Source organism: Oratosquilla oratoria, chromosome 31 (assembly GCF_046742065.1).
Source record: "Oratosquilla oratoria isolate Oo_2021 chromosome 31, ASM4674206v1, whole genome shotgun sequence".
NCBI classification, from domain to species: Eukaryota; Metazoa; Arthropoda; class Malacostraca; order Stomatopoda; family Squillidae; genus Oratosquilla; species Oratosquilla oratoria.
The window spans coordinates 47,126,932-47,144,431 of NC_134807.1; the positions used below are offsets into that span (position 1 = coordinate 47,126,932).

Genomic DNA, 17,500 nt, shown 5'->3' on the forward strand with positions numbered 1-17,500 from the left:
CTTCCGATTGGCTCACAATTTGTGAATCTTTACATCATTCCCTCTCCCACCCCTCCCACTCTGCGTATTCCACCAACCACAAGCCGAGGATGACCGCGCGGCAGCCAATCCTGAGAGAGAATGACGGGGGTAGGAGTGGCCATGACGCCGAGGGTAGCAATGGAGCTCGGGTCATCAGTGTTTGTTTGACCGGTGAAGGGTGAGGATTGTGCGCTCGGTGCCGCCACGGAGAGACTCGAGTTATTCACTAACAGAGCGAGTGACTATTCGTTCCCAAGATTGAGAAGACCTGAATGCAGAGGATTTAGCGAATGACCAACCAACGCACCACCCTAGTAGAACCACAACACACTGCTCCCATGCAGGACATATTACAAATGTGCAGGTAAATGCAATTTTCTTTTGTTTTCTAGAGGTGACAGTGTGAGAGCATAATGTACAGACCTCATTCGTCACTTTCCTCGAAAATCGTAATAATTTTCATGAAAAGAAAGTGCATGCTTTCCACTTTCGTGCCTCAATGCTAACCTCTGACATACACACATTGTTACACACGAATTAAGTATCCCTAAGTAATGCGTGGTTTCACCATAAATTCATTTCTTTTTGTACTCATAGTCATGCTTAGTTGAACATACATGCTCACCAATGACTATGTTGTCTGTATTAGATATAGTAGATGATAAAATCTAATTCAGCCTTCAGGGAAGATGGTAAAACAGAATAGGTGCCAAGCATTGGAAAATTATATCTGCTTTTGTTTGCTTGTGTTATGCTATCAAAAAGTGTCTCACTGCATACTCTCTGTCTACTTGTACTTTCTAGATGAATATTATTTAAGTTTCTCAGGTTAAGTATTTTTTTTAAAAGTATGATAGACAAAAACGCTTATTCCATTGTGCATCTCGGAAAGAAAAACACATCCCTGCTCTAAAATCTTGAACAAATACAAATTTTCCACAAGTTAAAAACATGAAATACCATACATTTTGCCTATTTACTGGTTTAAAAGCAATCACTTCAACAGTCAAGCTCTCCATGCTTCTGTTTACTTTACGCAAGGTGGCTGGCTGGGTGGATGTCTTCATCGGCCACCACAATCCTGTCGCGTGCGCGTACGCTCCTGATGCACGTGGCTCCGTCTGTGTGCACGCGCACCTACTCCTCACCCTATTGCTCTTTCCACTATGACTACACGGGTCTTGTCGTTGAAGCTCAGATCACAGCCTTTCTAAACAGGTCTTATCTCAACAACATTCAATAATTTTATTATTTACATGATACGTAAAGATATTTTCAGAAATCTTTATTTTTTCATTTATATATGTATACATTATGTATACATGCATACATATATATCCATGGACATGTGGAAGTACATGTGTATGTGTTGTGTGCGTGTGCCTTTACGGGTACATGTGCATCTTTATATGTATATATGTTTGTACATATACATTCATATATACATAAACACACACACACACACACACACACACACACACACACACACACACACACACACACACACACACACACACACACACATATATATATATATATATATATATATATGTATGTATGTATGTATGTATGTATAAGCATATACATATGCATAAATATAAACATATGTATATACGTATGTGAATGTGTTACATATGCATTTGTATGTGTATATATATGTGAATATATATATATATATATGTATGTGCATATGTATATGCATATGTATGTGGATATATATGTATATGTATGTGCATATGTACATGCATATGGATATATACAGTATCTTCATATGCACATATCAATATGTGCACATGCGTGTGTGTATATATATATTTCTGTGTACGTGTGTGTATGTATCTGTGTTCATTTGTGCGCGTGTGCGTGTGCGCGTGTATTTGAGATGAAGTATGTACGCAGTCTTTAGATTACAAAAGGTTTTACCAACTGCAGATGACACTTATCCTTTTGGATTCGTACATTTATAAAGCTAAGATAAATGCATTTTCATTGAGGTTCATGACTTTGATTGATATACAGGCTTACCTGTCCGAGCGCAAGTGATACAAGTGACACCTCGTTTCCATAACTGAAAAAGCGGCCGCATTATCATAAGCCGACATCCCAGATAAGAGCGGGGAATGAGGTTCCGGCTGTAAAACAAGGTGTCTGGCAAGAACGACCCCGGACGCCCACACCCCGTCAGCAGGAGTTGCTTCTTGAGAACCTGGTTTTCCCATGGGAATCTCCTCAAAGGAAAATTATGCACCGATGACGTCAGCCCTTCCATCTTCCTCAAGAAACCAATTCACAGACTCTCGTACCCACGTAGCATCTTCCTTTAATAAGAATGACATACGGGGGGGGGGGGTCTACATGTAGAGATGGATAGAGCAGGATTTTTTCCTATAATCAGGACTCATTCTTGGATGTTTACGTCACATTCAAAGGCGAGAAGGGGGTGATGTCACTGGTTGCTACTTCTCGGCAGGCGAACGGCAAAAACCTAAATGACTCTGCCAGGGCAGGTCACGATACAGTCTGAGGGACAAAGAGTATGGACAGGGACTGACAGGGTTCGTAATTTTTTGGGTGATGTTAATAAGAATGAGAAGTCTACCTCTAACATTGCGAGAGAAAACATGAAAAAGAAAAAGCGTAGGAAAGGGCAGGTCCAAAGTCCTTACTTGACCTAAATGGATTATGAGACTCCTTAGCAACTCGCTTCTTAAGTGTCCCCACTGCAAATGCCTTCAATAATATACTGTAATGTCAACTCTCACCTAGTGATATCATTCCACTCTGTGCCCGCTGTATTGTTCTTTCCACCCGTCACACGCCGCACATAGTGAAACCCACACACATTTCTCAGTGTTTCTATCTATGCAATGGCCACATATTGCATTTATTACTATACTCCCCGGATGCTATAAAGTGGGTCAGTCTAAACTGGCCCATATGGTAATCCCTTGCCTTACCTTTTGAAGCAGCAGTTATTACTAATTTCACTAAAAGTACAACTGTACTTGATATCGTCAGAGGTTCTCTCCCCGCCTCCTTCCACCCCATCTCCCCATCTACCACGGGACCGTTAACCACGGAGAATATGTCTTTAGCAATAAAACTGCTCATCCGGTTAATCTCGTCACGTCTCAGTTTCCCTCTGGCAAGAACATTTCTTCGAGAGCTTCGTGTGGCGCTGATGATGATGATGATATGATGATGGCGATGTCCTTCCACTGTGATTGCTTTATTCACTACATAATTCATTTCACCTGTTGCCCTCGTTCCTCACTATATCCATACTTCTGGTATGATTCTTTTCATTATCTATTGTTTCTCAGTGAACTCAACATTTTAAATGCTAATAAATCTAAATCTTTGCTAACTCAGATCACTTTTTCTCTTCCTTTCTTCCTTCTATTCTTCTTTCCTTCCTTTCTTTCTTCCTTTCTTTAACCATGCCTCTCCGCTTCCTCTTCTCCATCGCTCTCCCTCTGCCCCCTCATTCCCCCCCCCCTTTCTCTCTCTCCAGCACCCTGAGGCCATCTTGGATTTTTATCAGCGAGTCATGCAATATAGCCTTAGCACCTGGATGATATCTTCATAAGTGGCCGCCCCATTGTCTTCATATCACAGTCCGCCGGTGCGTAGTATGAGAAGGGACAGATTGCATCGAGATGAATGAAACGAGTATTCAAATTTGTCTCGGATCAAGGAAACCTCGAAATGGAATAGAAATCTGGAATTTTATGAGGATTAGATGGAGATGTTCTCGCGGGTAACAGAAAACGGGAACGCCGCGGTGGTTTGCAGATTGGAAACTACCGTACATTATCATAAAGAATGAAAAGGTCAACTGTGCAAAAACTTCCATGGCTGAAACATGGTTTGTCAACATTGTGGGTAATCCCTGGGGTAAGGCATAAGAAAAGGTCACCAAATGTAAAATATGTGAGCAGGTTGTTTTATGTAATGGATGGGAGACAAGTCTTGCAAATTAACAGTGATTGCTGCGTTTAACAAGCAAAGGTTCTGATATCGGTACAAGTACATGTGGGGTGGAGTACCCAACCACTGTTTGGCTGAGGTGGCTCTCCGAGGTTGGAGAGGTCGCACTGAAGGCCGCTAATTTGAATGCGTTAATTCTTCCACTGAAGAAAAGTTTCATAACTTTTATCCGTGGTTGCCTAATTCCTCTTCTATGACTTATTTTGGTACAGAAGACGAAATGGCCATCAGTGGATTAAATTTTGAAGAAGAACACTTGAGTTCCCTTTGTGTAAATAAAAGAAGAGCAATATATATCTGAATTTTCATTTGTGAAAAAAGAAGAAACTGAAAATTGAATATAAGGAAGGAAATAAGCAACCACAGTGCAGCGTAGGAATTCGAGTGATTGATGTACAAGGACGAAGCACACACACAAAAAAAAAACGCTATTGAAGAAACAGTAAGATAATTTTCAAGAAGAAAATATTGTGACGAGATTGCTGATAGACGACGTGGAAGGGGGGTAATGGGTTGTATATAATTCCAGGAAACCAAGGCTGTCAGTGTTAGTCACTGGCTATTTGTGCGTAATGTAAACCTTTGCTTAAATGATGTACTGCTAGACAGAACATCTTACAAGTTTTTGCTTACATGCAATTTTACTCGATGCAAGGTGTACAGAAAAGATGGAGTGTACGACGCAAGTAATAAACTAACAAAAACTTAATGCAAAAGTCATGTTGAGCAATGCTCTGTGGGGAAATGAATAGTGAACAGAGCTTCAAGGAGTAGATGACGAGGAGACACACATCATAACATGCCGCAGCCACGGGGAGGGATCTTTGCAATTGTTAGAACTCTGGCGTGAGGGACACAGGTGTGCAGTGGCAGTTGAAGCAGAGAAATAGTCAGTACCGTATACTACTTGAGCAGAGACAGTCACGCGTCTCAAGGACGAGGCCGACGTCGTGGAGGATGAGCTTTGGATCTAATGAGTCTTGTCGTGATACTGGAGGACGAGGTGAGGTGGGAGGGAGTTGGTTGGTCAAGTCGGGGAGGGGCGGGGACACAAGGGGAGATGTGAACAAGCACCCGTGTGGTTGAAGCAGAGAGCTGCGTGATAGTCAGAGGTGCGTGTAATTGACAAGGAAGAAGACAACCATCCGATCTCTCCGGCAAGACAGAGTGAATGTGGAAGCCAAGCGGAGGTGGAGAGAGAGAGAGATGGAGAAAAAAGTTGTCGATGTGAAATGGCGAAGGTGGATGGGAATAAGAATGGTTAGCATTCAGGGGGAAAGGTAAACAAAAAGAGGAAGAACGGGTTGGCTTCGAGGTCGCGGATGCAGCATGTACGCAGGGGAGAAGATCGTTGGGTGGGTGGAAGGGAAGATGATGTGAATGGGAAGGAACGTGAAGGTACATGCAGGGAAGGGATGGATGCCTCCCTTTAACTGAATAAAGTCGCCGCACACCACCCTGGACAAAATCTGCGAGGTATCTCAACAGGTCGAAGGAGCTGAGTACAAAATGCGAAGGGTGCCTACATTGGTAGTATATACCGTTACTTGAAGTTGCTGTGTTTCACTTACGACTTTCAGACGATGATATCAAGCTCCTCCTCCTACGCTACACGAAGTGGTATTCCAGTATAGCTGAATCTAGTGGGAACCCATGTCACAATACGATGAAATTGTCTTGAAAGACAACGATGGGGAATGATTAAATGATACTGTTCACACAGTACAAAACGTTTGATACATTAATTGTTGTCCAGTAAGTTATTGTAGTAAGGGTAAATAGATCAAATATATTAACCGGTGAAAGTCTATTCCATAAAGTAGATAGGGGGACGTGCATCCACTAAGATAACAATCAAAATCATTAGGATCACGTTAGAGTAACATGCGAAGTATTGTGGACTCGAGAACTTGGATCTCTCGAGTCTTCCAAAGAGAGAGGCATCGTCCGTCGCTGCGTCGTGCCGAGAACTTTGTTGCCGACCAGAAGCCTTTCCACGACGCTGAGGAAGGTGCGTCAGAGATCAGGTACTCTGACTTGCACAGCAGTGAGTGAAGTTACGTGCGTCCGTACGTTGTTAAACGAATTAATACAATATAAATTATGTTTTGTTTGTTTTAATGTGTGTGTGTGTGTGTGTGTGTGTGTGTGTGTGTGTGTGTGTGTGTGTGTGTGTGTGTGTGTGTGTGTGTGTGTGTGTGTGTGTGTGTGTGTGTGTGTGTGTTTGCGTGTGTGCGTGTAGGTGAGAGAGAGAAGGGGGTGAGGGGTAAGTAGGTAGATAGAGACACAAAAGGTGTGAGAAATGAAAACAGAGATTGAAATAGAGGGATAGATATATAGATAAATAGTGTGTGTAGGGGAGGAGAGTTAGAGAGTAGTTGGGTACGTGTTGGAGTGGTTTGATGTAAAATATAGACGCTCTACTCCGGTTAGTTATCCATATGCACGACGGCGAGATGGGTCGTGGTGATGGTATGGGGATAACCTGCATTATAAAGATGAGGTATAGTCTTGGGGAGTAATGAGCAAAACATCTTATAAGCAGCTTTCAAGCCATTTGTGCCATAGAGAGTCCCGAGGTAATGATATTGCTGGGAGGATCCTGGATGGTGAAGGATTGTTGAAACGGGAACGCTGATGAGAGAGGGATGTCGAGGAGATAAGTAGATAGAGAGAGACAAGTAAAAAATCGGAGGGAGCCTTGGGAGCCATAAACAAAGAATGAAATTGACCTTGACATGGTTCTTCCGGGAAAGAGCTTCCATTAGACTGGTCATCTGATGCATAAGTAAGGGAATTGATCACATTCTGGTCATTGTCACTGTGAGAAATGTTTTGCCTCGAATGAGTTACTGTGAAGAATGGTGGCTGATTGCAAAAGAGATGAAAAAGAAAAGGAAGAAGATAAGATGTTGGTATTGAGGAAGAGCAAGTCATGATGATAAGGATGAAGATGAGGTGGATACGTGCAGAAGGAGGGTAACTGGAAGAGGAAATGAAGAAGAAAGCGGGGGTGAAGCATAGAAAAAGAGAGAAATGAAGAGGGAAAAAAGATTGGATGAAGGAAGAGGGAAAGCTCAACGAACTAAAGCTTCATCAGCCAATACTGAGGACAAAGACATCTTACGTATGTTTTGTATAAGAAAGCTTGTCTCTTATGCCTCGGGTATTGCTTTGCAGCATAATGGACGCCCATATACTTACTACGAGTTACAATGAATTATATTATCAAAGTACATCTCAAAACAACGTGATCCTGGGCTCGATCTCTAACGGCTACCGATAAATACCATTTACCCCGGCTGTCCTGGCACACAGATTAAAGGTGACAACAAAGCGTCTTGTGGTGAAAATTCCTTCACTTCACCATTTGGTAGGAGCGGTGACGCAAAGGATTAAAACAATTATGACATCAAACAACAGGAATGTCCCTATTTCTTTTAAGACAAAAAAAAAGAAAAAAAAAAAAAGGGGGGGGGAGGGGGCGAGCATTGAAGACTTATATTTTAACTTCCCGAAAAAAAAAATTGTTCTTATTCAAAGTAAAAGCCTGGAATTCAAGAGATTTCTGAATTAAAAACGCTTTATTTTGATCAATTTTTTTATTGTTACTTGTGCTCAGCACTTTTGCAGAAGTACCACCCCCATGATGCAGCGTAGCTTTTTGCGTGGCATTTAGAATATTCCTTTGTTATCATTTTACCGACTTCTCCGATTTAGAGCTCATGGTGTGAAGCCACGCATGCGCAGTCTGGATCTCATGTTATGAGCAGAAAATTGTTTTTTAAATACGAAGTTCCACGGCGCGCGTGAGGATCTACGGTCAAATGCGCATTAGGGTCATTAGCAAGTCTGACCTTCGCTTCTAAGTGAAGTGAAGATTTCTCCTCACAGCTTCATCATAAAAATCCATTACCTGTGTATCTTGACCTGTATTTTTTTCACTGATATTCGTGTAATTGGAATCTAAAGAACACTAATTTATGAAGACAATTTATTTAGAAAAACAATAGGTTAGTTTTACCGGACTGCTATTTCCACAGGAAACACATGAGCGTCACATTCGTATAGTGGCAAAAACTACTCAATATTCATCTTTATTTTTCTAATTTATCTATTATTTAAAAAAAAAAAAAAGGGATTGTTCAGCGCACATTACACTCTTTCAGTTTTAAGTTTTGCGGATCGGAAATATGGAGTCTCCTATATTTTATAAAACAAAGGAAAGAGAAACCAATAAAAGATATCACGAAATGGAAAAAAGAAAAAAAGTATACCTGGAACATATTATGTAGTGCGTCTAGTGTCTAGATTAGTATGGAGGAGGATGTATCTTGCAGCAAAAAAAAAAAAAAAAAAAAAACATGCAGGGAGCTAGAAATATATGGGCTTAATAAATATTACAAGGAGATATAACTTATATATATTTTTTCAAAATGTACTACAACCAAACTCAAAACTACTTACAGAGAATGGTTAGGAAGAGTACATGTTTTCCGAGTGCCTCGTAGAGAATTCCCGAAGGAACGGACAGCCCTCAGTGTGACGGGGCCAATTAAAGATGACCAAAGGGCACACGGTCTCGACGGACACAATAGGACGCTACCAAAGGAACCCAAGAACCACAAAGAGTCTGAGAGCCCAGTGGCAGGAGATGCGCGGGGACACCCTGAACTCACTGTCCCCGGAGGGTCGTTTCCGTCGCTCCCATTGTCCAGCTGTGGGGAGAACATTTGCGGAAGTCTCTGGCCGAGGGGATGAGGAGGGTTCTTGTGTGCGCGCTTCCGCGCTTGAGCTTCAGGGAGTGATCGAAGTGGTTAAAGGGGTGGCACGTAATAATAGAGTTGCGTGGAGCGCGAATACAAGAATCAACCGTCACCGATACTTTATTATTATTGTTTTGTTTTTTGTTTTTTACTTTATTTTCTTATTCATTTATTTATTTTTTGCAATCGGCAACTGACGATCGGAACACATGAGTGGTCCCACAATGAGGCGTAAGCTGAAAGAAGCAAAATTTACTCAGATACAGGGGATGCATGCAGTGCCTACAGATTCTGGGAAATCGAGATTTTCTTCCACATCATCACATCTGATTGTCTCGCCGCGATCACAGTCGAGATAAGAAAACTATCAGCCAGACTTGTTTACATTTACGTCCTAGTCTTTCCTTAATGATGGCTGTACATTACGTTTTACCTCTATTTACTCACGGGGACCTTGGTATATCAAGAAGTGAAATGCAAAACTTAAGGCATTCTGAGCTCAAGAAAATATGTCCTACAAATTGAATATACCCAAGTTATATATATAAAAAAATACAAATTCCGCTGTCAAGTACAACATATAAAACAGGATGTTTCCTTTGTGCATGACTTAAGAAAGAAAGGTTCAGCAATGATGTATCTGATGGTACTGACATGAGACAAGTAGCCATTCTTGTCACCTAGTGTCAGCTGAGGCACTTTAGTCATATGGTTTGCCCCTCCCCCCCGGGATGACCCTGCTCACAGGGCCATCTCCAAGAGTGACGAAGCCAAGGGAACGTCTATATAGGTCGTGTTTGCCTCAAATAAATTGCATCTGTCTGGAAATGGAGGGGATGGATCGGGAGTTAGCATGAGAGCTTGCCAGGAATGGTTCTCGTGGCTGGAGTGAAAGGTGAATTTGCAGAAGCTTGTGTTGTTGATTCAGACATTGTACGACTTCGGGTCATCGAGACTGAAGTTCTCTATACACCTTGTTTCCAGTCTGTCAACAGACTTCAAAATGCTTGTTTGCTCTAGAGTTAAACTGGAAACATATCCGTGATGTTCAAGTAAAACTCGAATTATCACAGTTTGGACTAGGAGGAGAAGTCCCCTGGTATTTTTGTGACCCTTTGATTCCAGCGTTGCAGTCGAAGTTCCAGAACGGTGACTATCACAGGCTTCCGGATTCTTGTGAACCATGGAAGAATGGTTCCGGGTAAAATGTTACAAGTTTTAGATTCCACCGGCACACTGCCATGTGTTACGGTTACTTATTCCGGATGAAGGGGTATTCTTTATGCGTTACTCCACCTTTATGAGTAGAGCATCCTTTGGAAGTGAAGACTCCGGCTAAAGAGACTCCGGGTGTAAAGAAATCGTGCTTCCGGGTGGATGGTTGCTATATGAGAGTCGCACTTCTCGGAAGGTGGTTGTGGTGGTGGCTTAGATCTTCCAGGAATATGTGAGTGCCGATGCTCACTCAAAGTCACAACCGCCTCCTGAATCATATCCGGGTGAGCTGGCATGGCATGAGGGTTTCCGTCCTGTATCCTGCACAGGTAATACTAGAGTTCTGCCTCACTACAAGCCACTGCATAATGTGGCTACGAAATTTTCTTCGGTGTTTAAGTTCTGACAAATTTTAAGGAAGCAAAAATTATGGCAAATTGCACCCCTCATACATGAAACTTTTTTGATACACTTCAAAGGTCCTATTGTAGCCAGTCACACACAAAACTATTTGCCTATTAGTCATCATCAACCCTCTAATTTCTGTTACACCAACTCAAAAGACTAGTCTGGCAATACAACATCATCTAAGGTCACCACCGTAGCGATGACGCTAATCGGGACAGCCTTAAGCCCTGTAGTACAGTAACGGACGCTCAGCTGAATGAAATTGTCTTGGACTAGCTAGAGTGATGCCTTTATAGGACGTCACAATATTAAAGGTACAAAGTGTGCGACATGTTGGTTCTCCCGAGGTTTTAGGCAGAAATGCTCTCAAAAACGGAAGAACACAGCCGACCTATCTATTTGCTTATGTAGTGTCTGTGGTCGGTTGAGAAGGAGGAAGGAGCAGAGGAAGGCGTGGGCGAGGTTGGGGAGGGGGGTCGGGAGAGTAGGGGAGGGGAGGACGGCGAAGTCGTGCAAAGCCTCGGGGGAGGTCGCGAGGTTTCCTGTCGAGGAAGATGAACGCGGCAGCGACTATATCGCCCTGACCAAACGTCGTCCTGCCTCGCTGTGTCTAGGTGGCACCTTGGGACCTGTCCTTTGCTCTCTGATATCTGTGTTGATTTGTGACTTCTTTCCTTGTCTCTGCAAACTTGAGTGGTTTTTCCACTTTTTTTCAGCAGAATCTGTGTGACTTCGTGTAGTCTTCCTTATTATGCAGTTCCTGTGGGATCTTCCTCATTTTTTTTTTTTTTTTTTTTTTTTTTTGTCAATTGGTGACGAACATTATTTTTTAGCCTCCAGACTTGCCCAGTTATGCTCATTTCTTTTACATCCTCTGCAGTGTTTGATTCGTCTTTTTGCGTACATTAACGCCTTCGATCAGTACTTTTGGTGACATTTCCCATGGTGTTAATACGTATTGCAGACTTGCAGTTCCTGTACACGTAAACAGAGCATATAGATACCTCCCTACTCTCCCAAAAATACAATAAAAGATAAATCGAATCGTCAATCTGGAATGCTGGCTCCTAAAAACCCAAAGTTGCACCAAAAACGAGTCCCGTAATTCTGTCAACAAACTCTGAAATATGAACATATCTTTGCAAACTAATACCTAATAACACAAACACACACATACCGTACAAAATGTTAACATTCTCTTCCTAATTTCTATTCGAGTACACAAACCAGGTAAATACTAAACGCCTGCAACGCTTAGATCCCCACATAGTATAACGTTTACACTTGTTCTTCAAGTATTTCTTAGACGCAAGTCCCTCTTTCACTTTTTAAATGTTGTTTTGTACTTTTATACGTGACATCACATTCAGTATAACTTACACTTACATCCTGGTTATGATCATACTGAATTTGTACTTTAGATACCCAGTATGTAACCGCTGCGCTTGCAGTGTGCTATACTGCACCTTCTGTGCACATACGGCACATCCCAGTGTACAATAGCATTGCCGGCCTCTGCCGTGAACATGCATTGCTCCACAGAGTAGAGATCAAATATCATTGCTCCTCGCCCCTGACAGAACGAGACTAGTTGTTCGAACGTCTTTGTTCTAAACTTAGGTATGTATTAACAAGGTATACATTTCTGTTTTTGAGAGTAAATGCCTCACTGATGCCATTAACTACTTAGTCAATTACGCTGAAATAGAATTGTTTTATTGCGATCGTGGTATGTAATTAATTTATTCTGTTGGTCCTTACGTCATGTCGTTGGCCATGTGGTCTTCTCGGCAACAGGGTGCCGGCTCCTCGGCGCGGCGCGGTGCGACGCGACGCGACGCGACTAGTTCCCGAGGCTTTGTTTCCTGGACAGGAAAGGCGTGGGTCGAGGCGGAGAAAGCAAACAGCCTCATGCACAACACAAAGAAGGCGTTTGAGGAAGCAAGCTTGGTTTTAGGAAGTCAGAGAACAGCTGGGGAAGAAAGAAGAAGAGCAGCTGCACCAGAGGAAAAGGAGGATGTGAATGAATAGGAGGAGAAAGATGATAAGGAGTATAAGAAGGAAAAAGAGAAGGAAGATGAGGAGGAAGAGAAGTAAGAATAGAAAAAGGAAAGAAGGAAGGAAAAGAAGAGGAAGACAAAAGAGCTGGACGAGAAGGAGAACGAACATTAGAAGAAAGAGCATATAGAAAAAAAAAAAGGAGTGGGAGGAGGAAGAGAAATAAAAGATGCAAGAGGAGCAGGAGGAGGAATTAGAGGAGAGTACAAATGTAAATACTTAAAGGAGAAGTAAGGATGCAACGTTTTTTCTCTTACTTCCCGATCTTTTCTTGGCGTAAACTGAACTGCCGACATTCTCCATTGGTATTTCAGTTTATTTAATTTATTTTCTAATGTATTCTGTTAACACTTCTATACTCTTTGTTGTTATATTTCTCCATACCAGACTTAAAATACTGTTCAAGCACTTGGAAAAATAGTTGTAATATTCAGACGAATGAAATTGAAATGGAAAGTCGTGTCAGTAATCATGTACATCTTCCAAAATTCAAATTTGACACATCAATGTAGAAAGCAAACAAAGGGGACGTCGAGTGAGTGGGATATATACTTACATTTCTTCCGTAACGTACTGGAAGTATCTCCATTCCCACCTGAACACCATAAACAGAGCAGGAATATCATCTGGGCAGTCATGGGTGACAGAACACAAGATTTTTTTTTTCTTTCTCAGGAATAACGTGTCGCCCAGAACCCCCCTCCACCACTCAACCCCCGACTCATCCCCTCTCCCCCCCGGCCCTCCTGGCCGGTGGTGGGGAACACCGTTCGAACAACGTCCGTGTGAGAGAGAAAAACTGAGCAGAAGAGGTTCCCATTGTGTTTACGGCCTTCTTACACTCGTCCACCCTCCGCTTGGAAAATCCATCTGCGTTTCAGCGAGCGCTGAAAAATGACTAATAATTTTGCGACTGATTTTAAATGACTCCAGCATCGGTGTGAAGAGGGGGGGGGAGTTGAGAGGGGGCGTTCATGCAGGCTAAAGAAGAATAAAAAGAAGACTTTGAGATTAGAAGGAGAGGAAGCTGAGGAAATGTAAGAATGACTGGAAAGTATGCAGAGTAGAATAAGTAAAAGTAACGGGAAAAAACACGTCCAAATTAAAACATTAAAAGAGAAAGAGGGAGGAGAGAGTCAGCGAAGGGAAGACAAGTGTATTGATCCTGAGCAAGAAGATAAACGTTTGAAAGCACTCGGGCAAAAGAATGAGACTTGTCACTATACAACCACCGCCCTTTGGTTCCTAAGACAGCTGACCTGGTTCAAGGGCTTATCCGGATTAAGTGACGTCACAAACGCTTTTTGACTTCTTTTCAAACAACGTGGCCTCGAAGACTTTTTTTTTTTCCCTCTGTTTTGAGTTTTTCAAACGCTTGACCTTGAAGGCACTTATTTTTTGTATCCTCTATGATAAATGATTATCTATCATTTGTAGCATGCATAACTCTACTCAAATAGTTTCCGCTATGCGAACGTTTGTGTAAACGTCTGTGTCTTACAGATATTACGGGGAATTATTATAAATAACCTAGGAGATCGAATCATTTTAATACAAACGTCAAATTCCAATAGTAAGGCCAACAACCCAAGACTGGTGTGAAGTACCTCAGCTTTTGTCACCACGAAGAATTAGGTCTTCTTTCCTTCCTGGACAGGCATCCAATCTACGGAATCAAGGTCCGGTTTCTTTCCCAGATGTTGTAGAGTTTAGTCTAAGTGGTCCTTGACAAGACAGGTCTATCCGTCGGGATGCGATCCGGCTCTTGTAACTCACCATGATGGCTCCTAGTAACTAGTCAACCTTTTCTTAAGGTTTTCCTTCCCAATGACAGGAGAGACTCTATAAAGGAAAGGGCTCCCTCTATCTTCCGTGAACAGCGTATGTCAAAAGTAAGGATCAGTTCGCTTTCCTCCGTGGTACAGGTATATGTGATCGTTAATCGACTTCCCCACCGAACGGAAGCGTAAAAACGTGGGAGCGCAAGATGAGAGAGCTGACTACTTCGGGAAGACAGTCTGGAATTATGAGTGATAAGAGTATAAATATAATGATGTTTTGCACCATATTTGTGTGTGTGTGTGTGTGTGTGTGTGTGTGTGTGTGTGTGTGTGTGTGTGTGTGTGTGTGTGTGTGTGTGTGTGTGTGTGTGTGTGTGTGTGTGTGTGTGTGCGTGTGTGTGAATGCGAGTGCATTACGATCTGTATTCCATTGTTAACTCATACACCTGTTCCTTTGATCGTTAGTGCGTTCGAGGAAATCCAATTAAGCAATAAAATGCGAGGTATTTCATGTAATTGTGATACTAGTAAGGAACACACAATGGGAAGTTGGAAGAAGAGACGAACTCATGTCTAAGGAAAAAGTGTTTCAATCTCTTAACTAAGTATCAAAATGGCATAGAAAATCTTTCATGTGTAAAGATGGGATGTTTGCGCATCATTAGTTGAATAAGTAAGGTTTTATTACGCTGTTTGTGCCTGAACGTTTAGAAGGAATTCTTAATAATGGTTTTGACTATCAAGTGAAAGAAAAAATAATATTGCATGGTCATCGGGAAATTCTTATGACAGAAATCAAGTGAAATGAGTTAGCTATATAGATGTTTTATTCTTAAGAAAATCTTAGTCTATAGAAGTGCAAATTTTTGATATGCTGTTATAACAGGTGAAAAGCAGCTGCGTTGAATATCATTTAACATAGCCTAAAATTAATCAAAAGCCTGTCCCCTAACATAGACGAAAGTCCCATTGAGAGCTCAGTAGATCCCACGAACTCAAAAGTAACACTAAGTTATATGTGACTCAACCATGAAGTGGGAGATCACGCCTTGATACGTGAGAAGTAAGGGTATTCAAAGACTGCACACCGGGTCACATAAAATTGAATCAATCAAAGAGAGCCGAAAGATGGTAAAAGAAATTCGAAGGATTTCCAAACCCTTTGGAGAATTTATGCGAGTCTGGCCTCGAGTGATAGTTATTTTTCCGGAAAGTTCAGAGAAAACCTACGATCCAAGAAATACATGGGTATTAAATCCTCAGGGAGAGGAGGACGAGGTAGGCCCGGCCCGAGATAGCAAACCATTCAATATTTGTTTGAGGTGAAAGACGGGGGGGGAGGCAGGGAAAGGGGGCGAGTATTGGCATATCGCCCCTATTAACCATCGTTTCTATTGATGAAATTATCACGCTAGAGAGTCGGAATCACAAAGGTATTGGCGAGAGATATTTATGGAGGGATATTAGGAGTTAAAGATTATCCGTCTTCCTTGAGTGGAACTTGGTCACCGATTATAAAAAGAAAATGAATAAAAGAAGAGTAAAGAGGAAGGAGAGAAAAGGGAGACAACCTTAAAACCGAGGGCTGGAAATTGTAAATTTGGTATCTGATGAAACGAAATACTGAAAGGATTTATTGGGGTGACCTAAAGAAAAAGAAAGATAAGGGAAGGGGGGAGGCGGTGGAGATAGGAAAGACTGAGAAAAAGAATGAACACAGAGAAAGAGGAAACAAGAAAAGGAGTATGGAAGGGAATACATATAAGCATGTATATAAATAGATATACTCGTACAAATATCAATTATATACTTAAACACGTATACATACACTAATATATATATATATATATATATATATATATATATATTATATGTATATATACATATACATATACATACATATACATATACATATGCATATACATATATATGCATATATATAAATATATATATTATATATATATATGTATATATATATATGTGTGTATATATATTATATATATATATATATATATATATATATAGTGTATATATATATATATATAGATAAATGTCTATATATATATATACATATACATATATATATATATATATATATACATATACATATATATACATATTTATATATATATATATACATATATATATACATATGTATATATACATATATATATATACATATATATACATATTTATATATATGTATATATACCTATATATAAATTTATATATGCATATATATACATATATATATACATATTTATATATATATGTATATATACCTATATATAAATTTATATATACATATATATATATATATATGTATATATATACATGATGATGGCAATCCCTCAAGGTTGAGGATGATAGTCTTCGCGCAAAGCTACTGGTGAGTCCGTAGGTGACTATTAAGACCGATTCTTGCTCGAAAAGATCGGTCGCAATGTGGACATCTTGTGCCGGAAGGAAAAGTCGGCCGTGGTTGTTGTTGGCGCTCCTTCCGTCGACTTCTTTTCTCCTCCAGCTCTGTAGACCTTTTTGACTCGAAAGTCGCTGTTCCCCCATGGATGGTGTTTTTCCAGAGTGGTCTATTTTTTACCGTTTCCTCCCAGTTAAAGAAGTCGATGTTGCACTTTTTGAGGTTCGTTTTCAGGGAGTCTTTGTAGCGTTTCTTCTGGCCTCCTTTTGTACGCTTGCCGTCTTTGAGTTGGGAGTAGAATATCTGTTTGGGAAGACGTTCGTCCGTCATTCTAACCACATGGCCGCTCCATCTTAGTTGGCCTTTGATGACATAGGCTTCGATGCTGGTCATTTTTGCTTCCTGTAGTACGCTGACGTTTGTTCTTCTGTCTTTCCAACTGATGTTGAGGATTTTCCGAAGACAGCGTTGGTGAAATTTCTCGAGTGTTTTCAGGTGGTGACTATACGGGGTCCAGGTTTCGGATGCATAAAGGAGCGTTGGAATAATGACTGCCCTGTACACCATGAGTTTTGTTTCGTTTCTGATGTCCTGATCATCAAAAACTCTTGTTCGAAGCTTGCCGAAAGCTGTTCCTGTACACTTCAGACGGTGTTGGATTTCATCACTGAGGTCTACCTTCGCTGACAGATGGCTCCCAAGGTAGCAGAAGTGGTTCACATTTTCCAGTAGGGTTTCTTCTAGTTGAATCGATGGCGGATTGTCAACATGAGCATTGGGGGGAGGTTGGTAGAGTACGTGAGTCTTTTTGATGTTGATGCTCAGTCCAATTTTTGTGTATG

General features: G+C 41.2%; 1 protein-coding gene across 2 annotated transcripts in view; it reads left to right on the forward strand.

Annotated features, from left to right (window-relative positions):
* The first annotated feature begins 193 nt into the window (after positions 1-193).
* LOC143041546 (uncharacterized) overlaps positions 194-17,500 on the forward strand; it is a 209,428-nt gene continuing 192,121 nt past the window's right edge. For both annotated transcript variants that reach the window (XM_076213543.1, XM_076213544.1), the window contains exon 1: positions 194-385. In XM_076213543.1, coding sequence (XP_076069658.1) covers positions 312-385 — 74 coding nt within the window. In that variant the 5' untranslated portion in view covers positions 194-311. The remainder of the gene's footprint in view (positions 386-17,500) is intronic.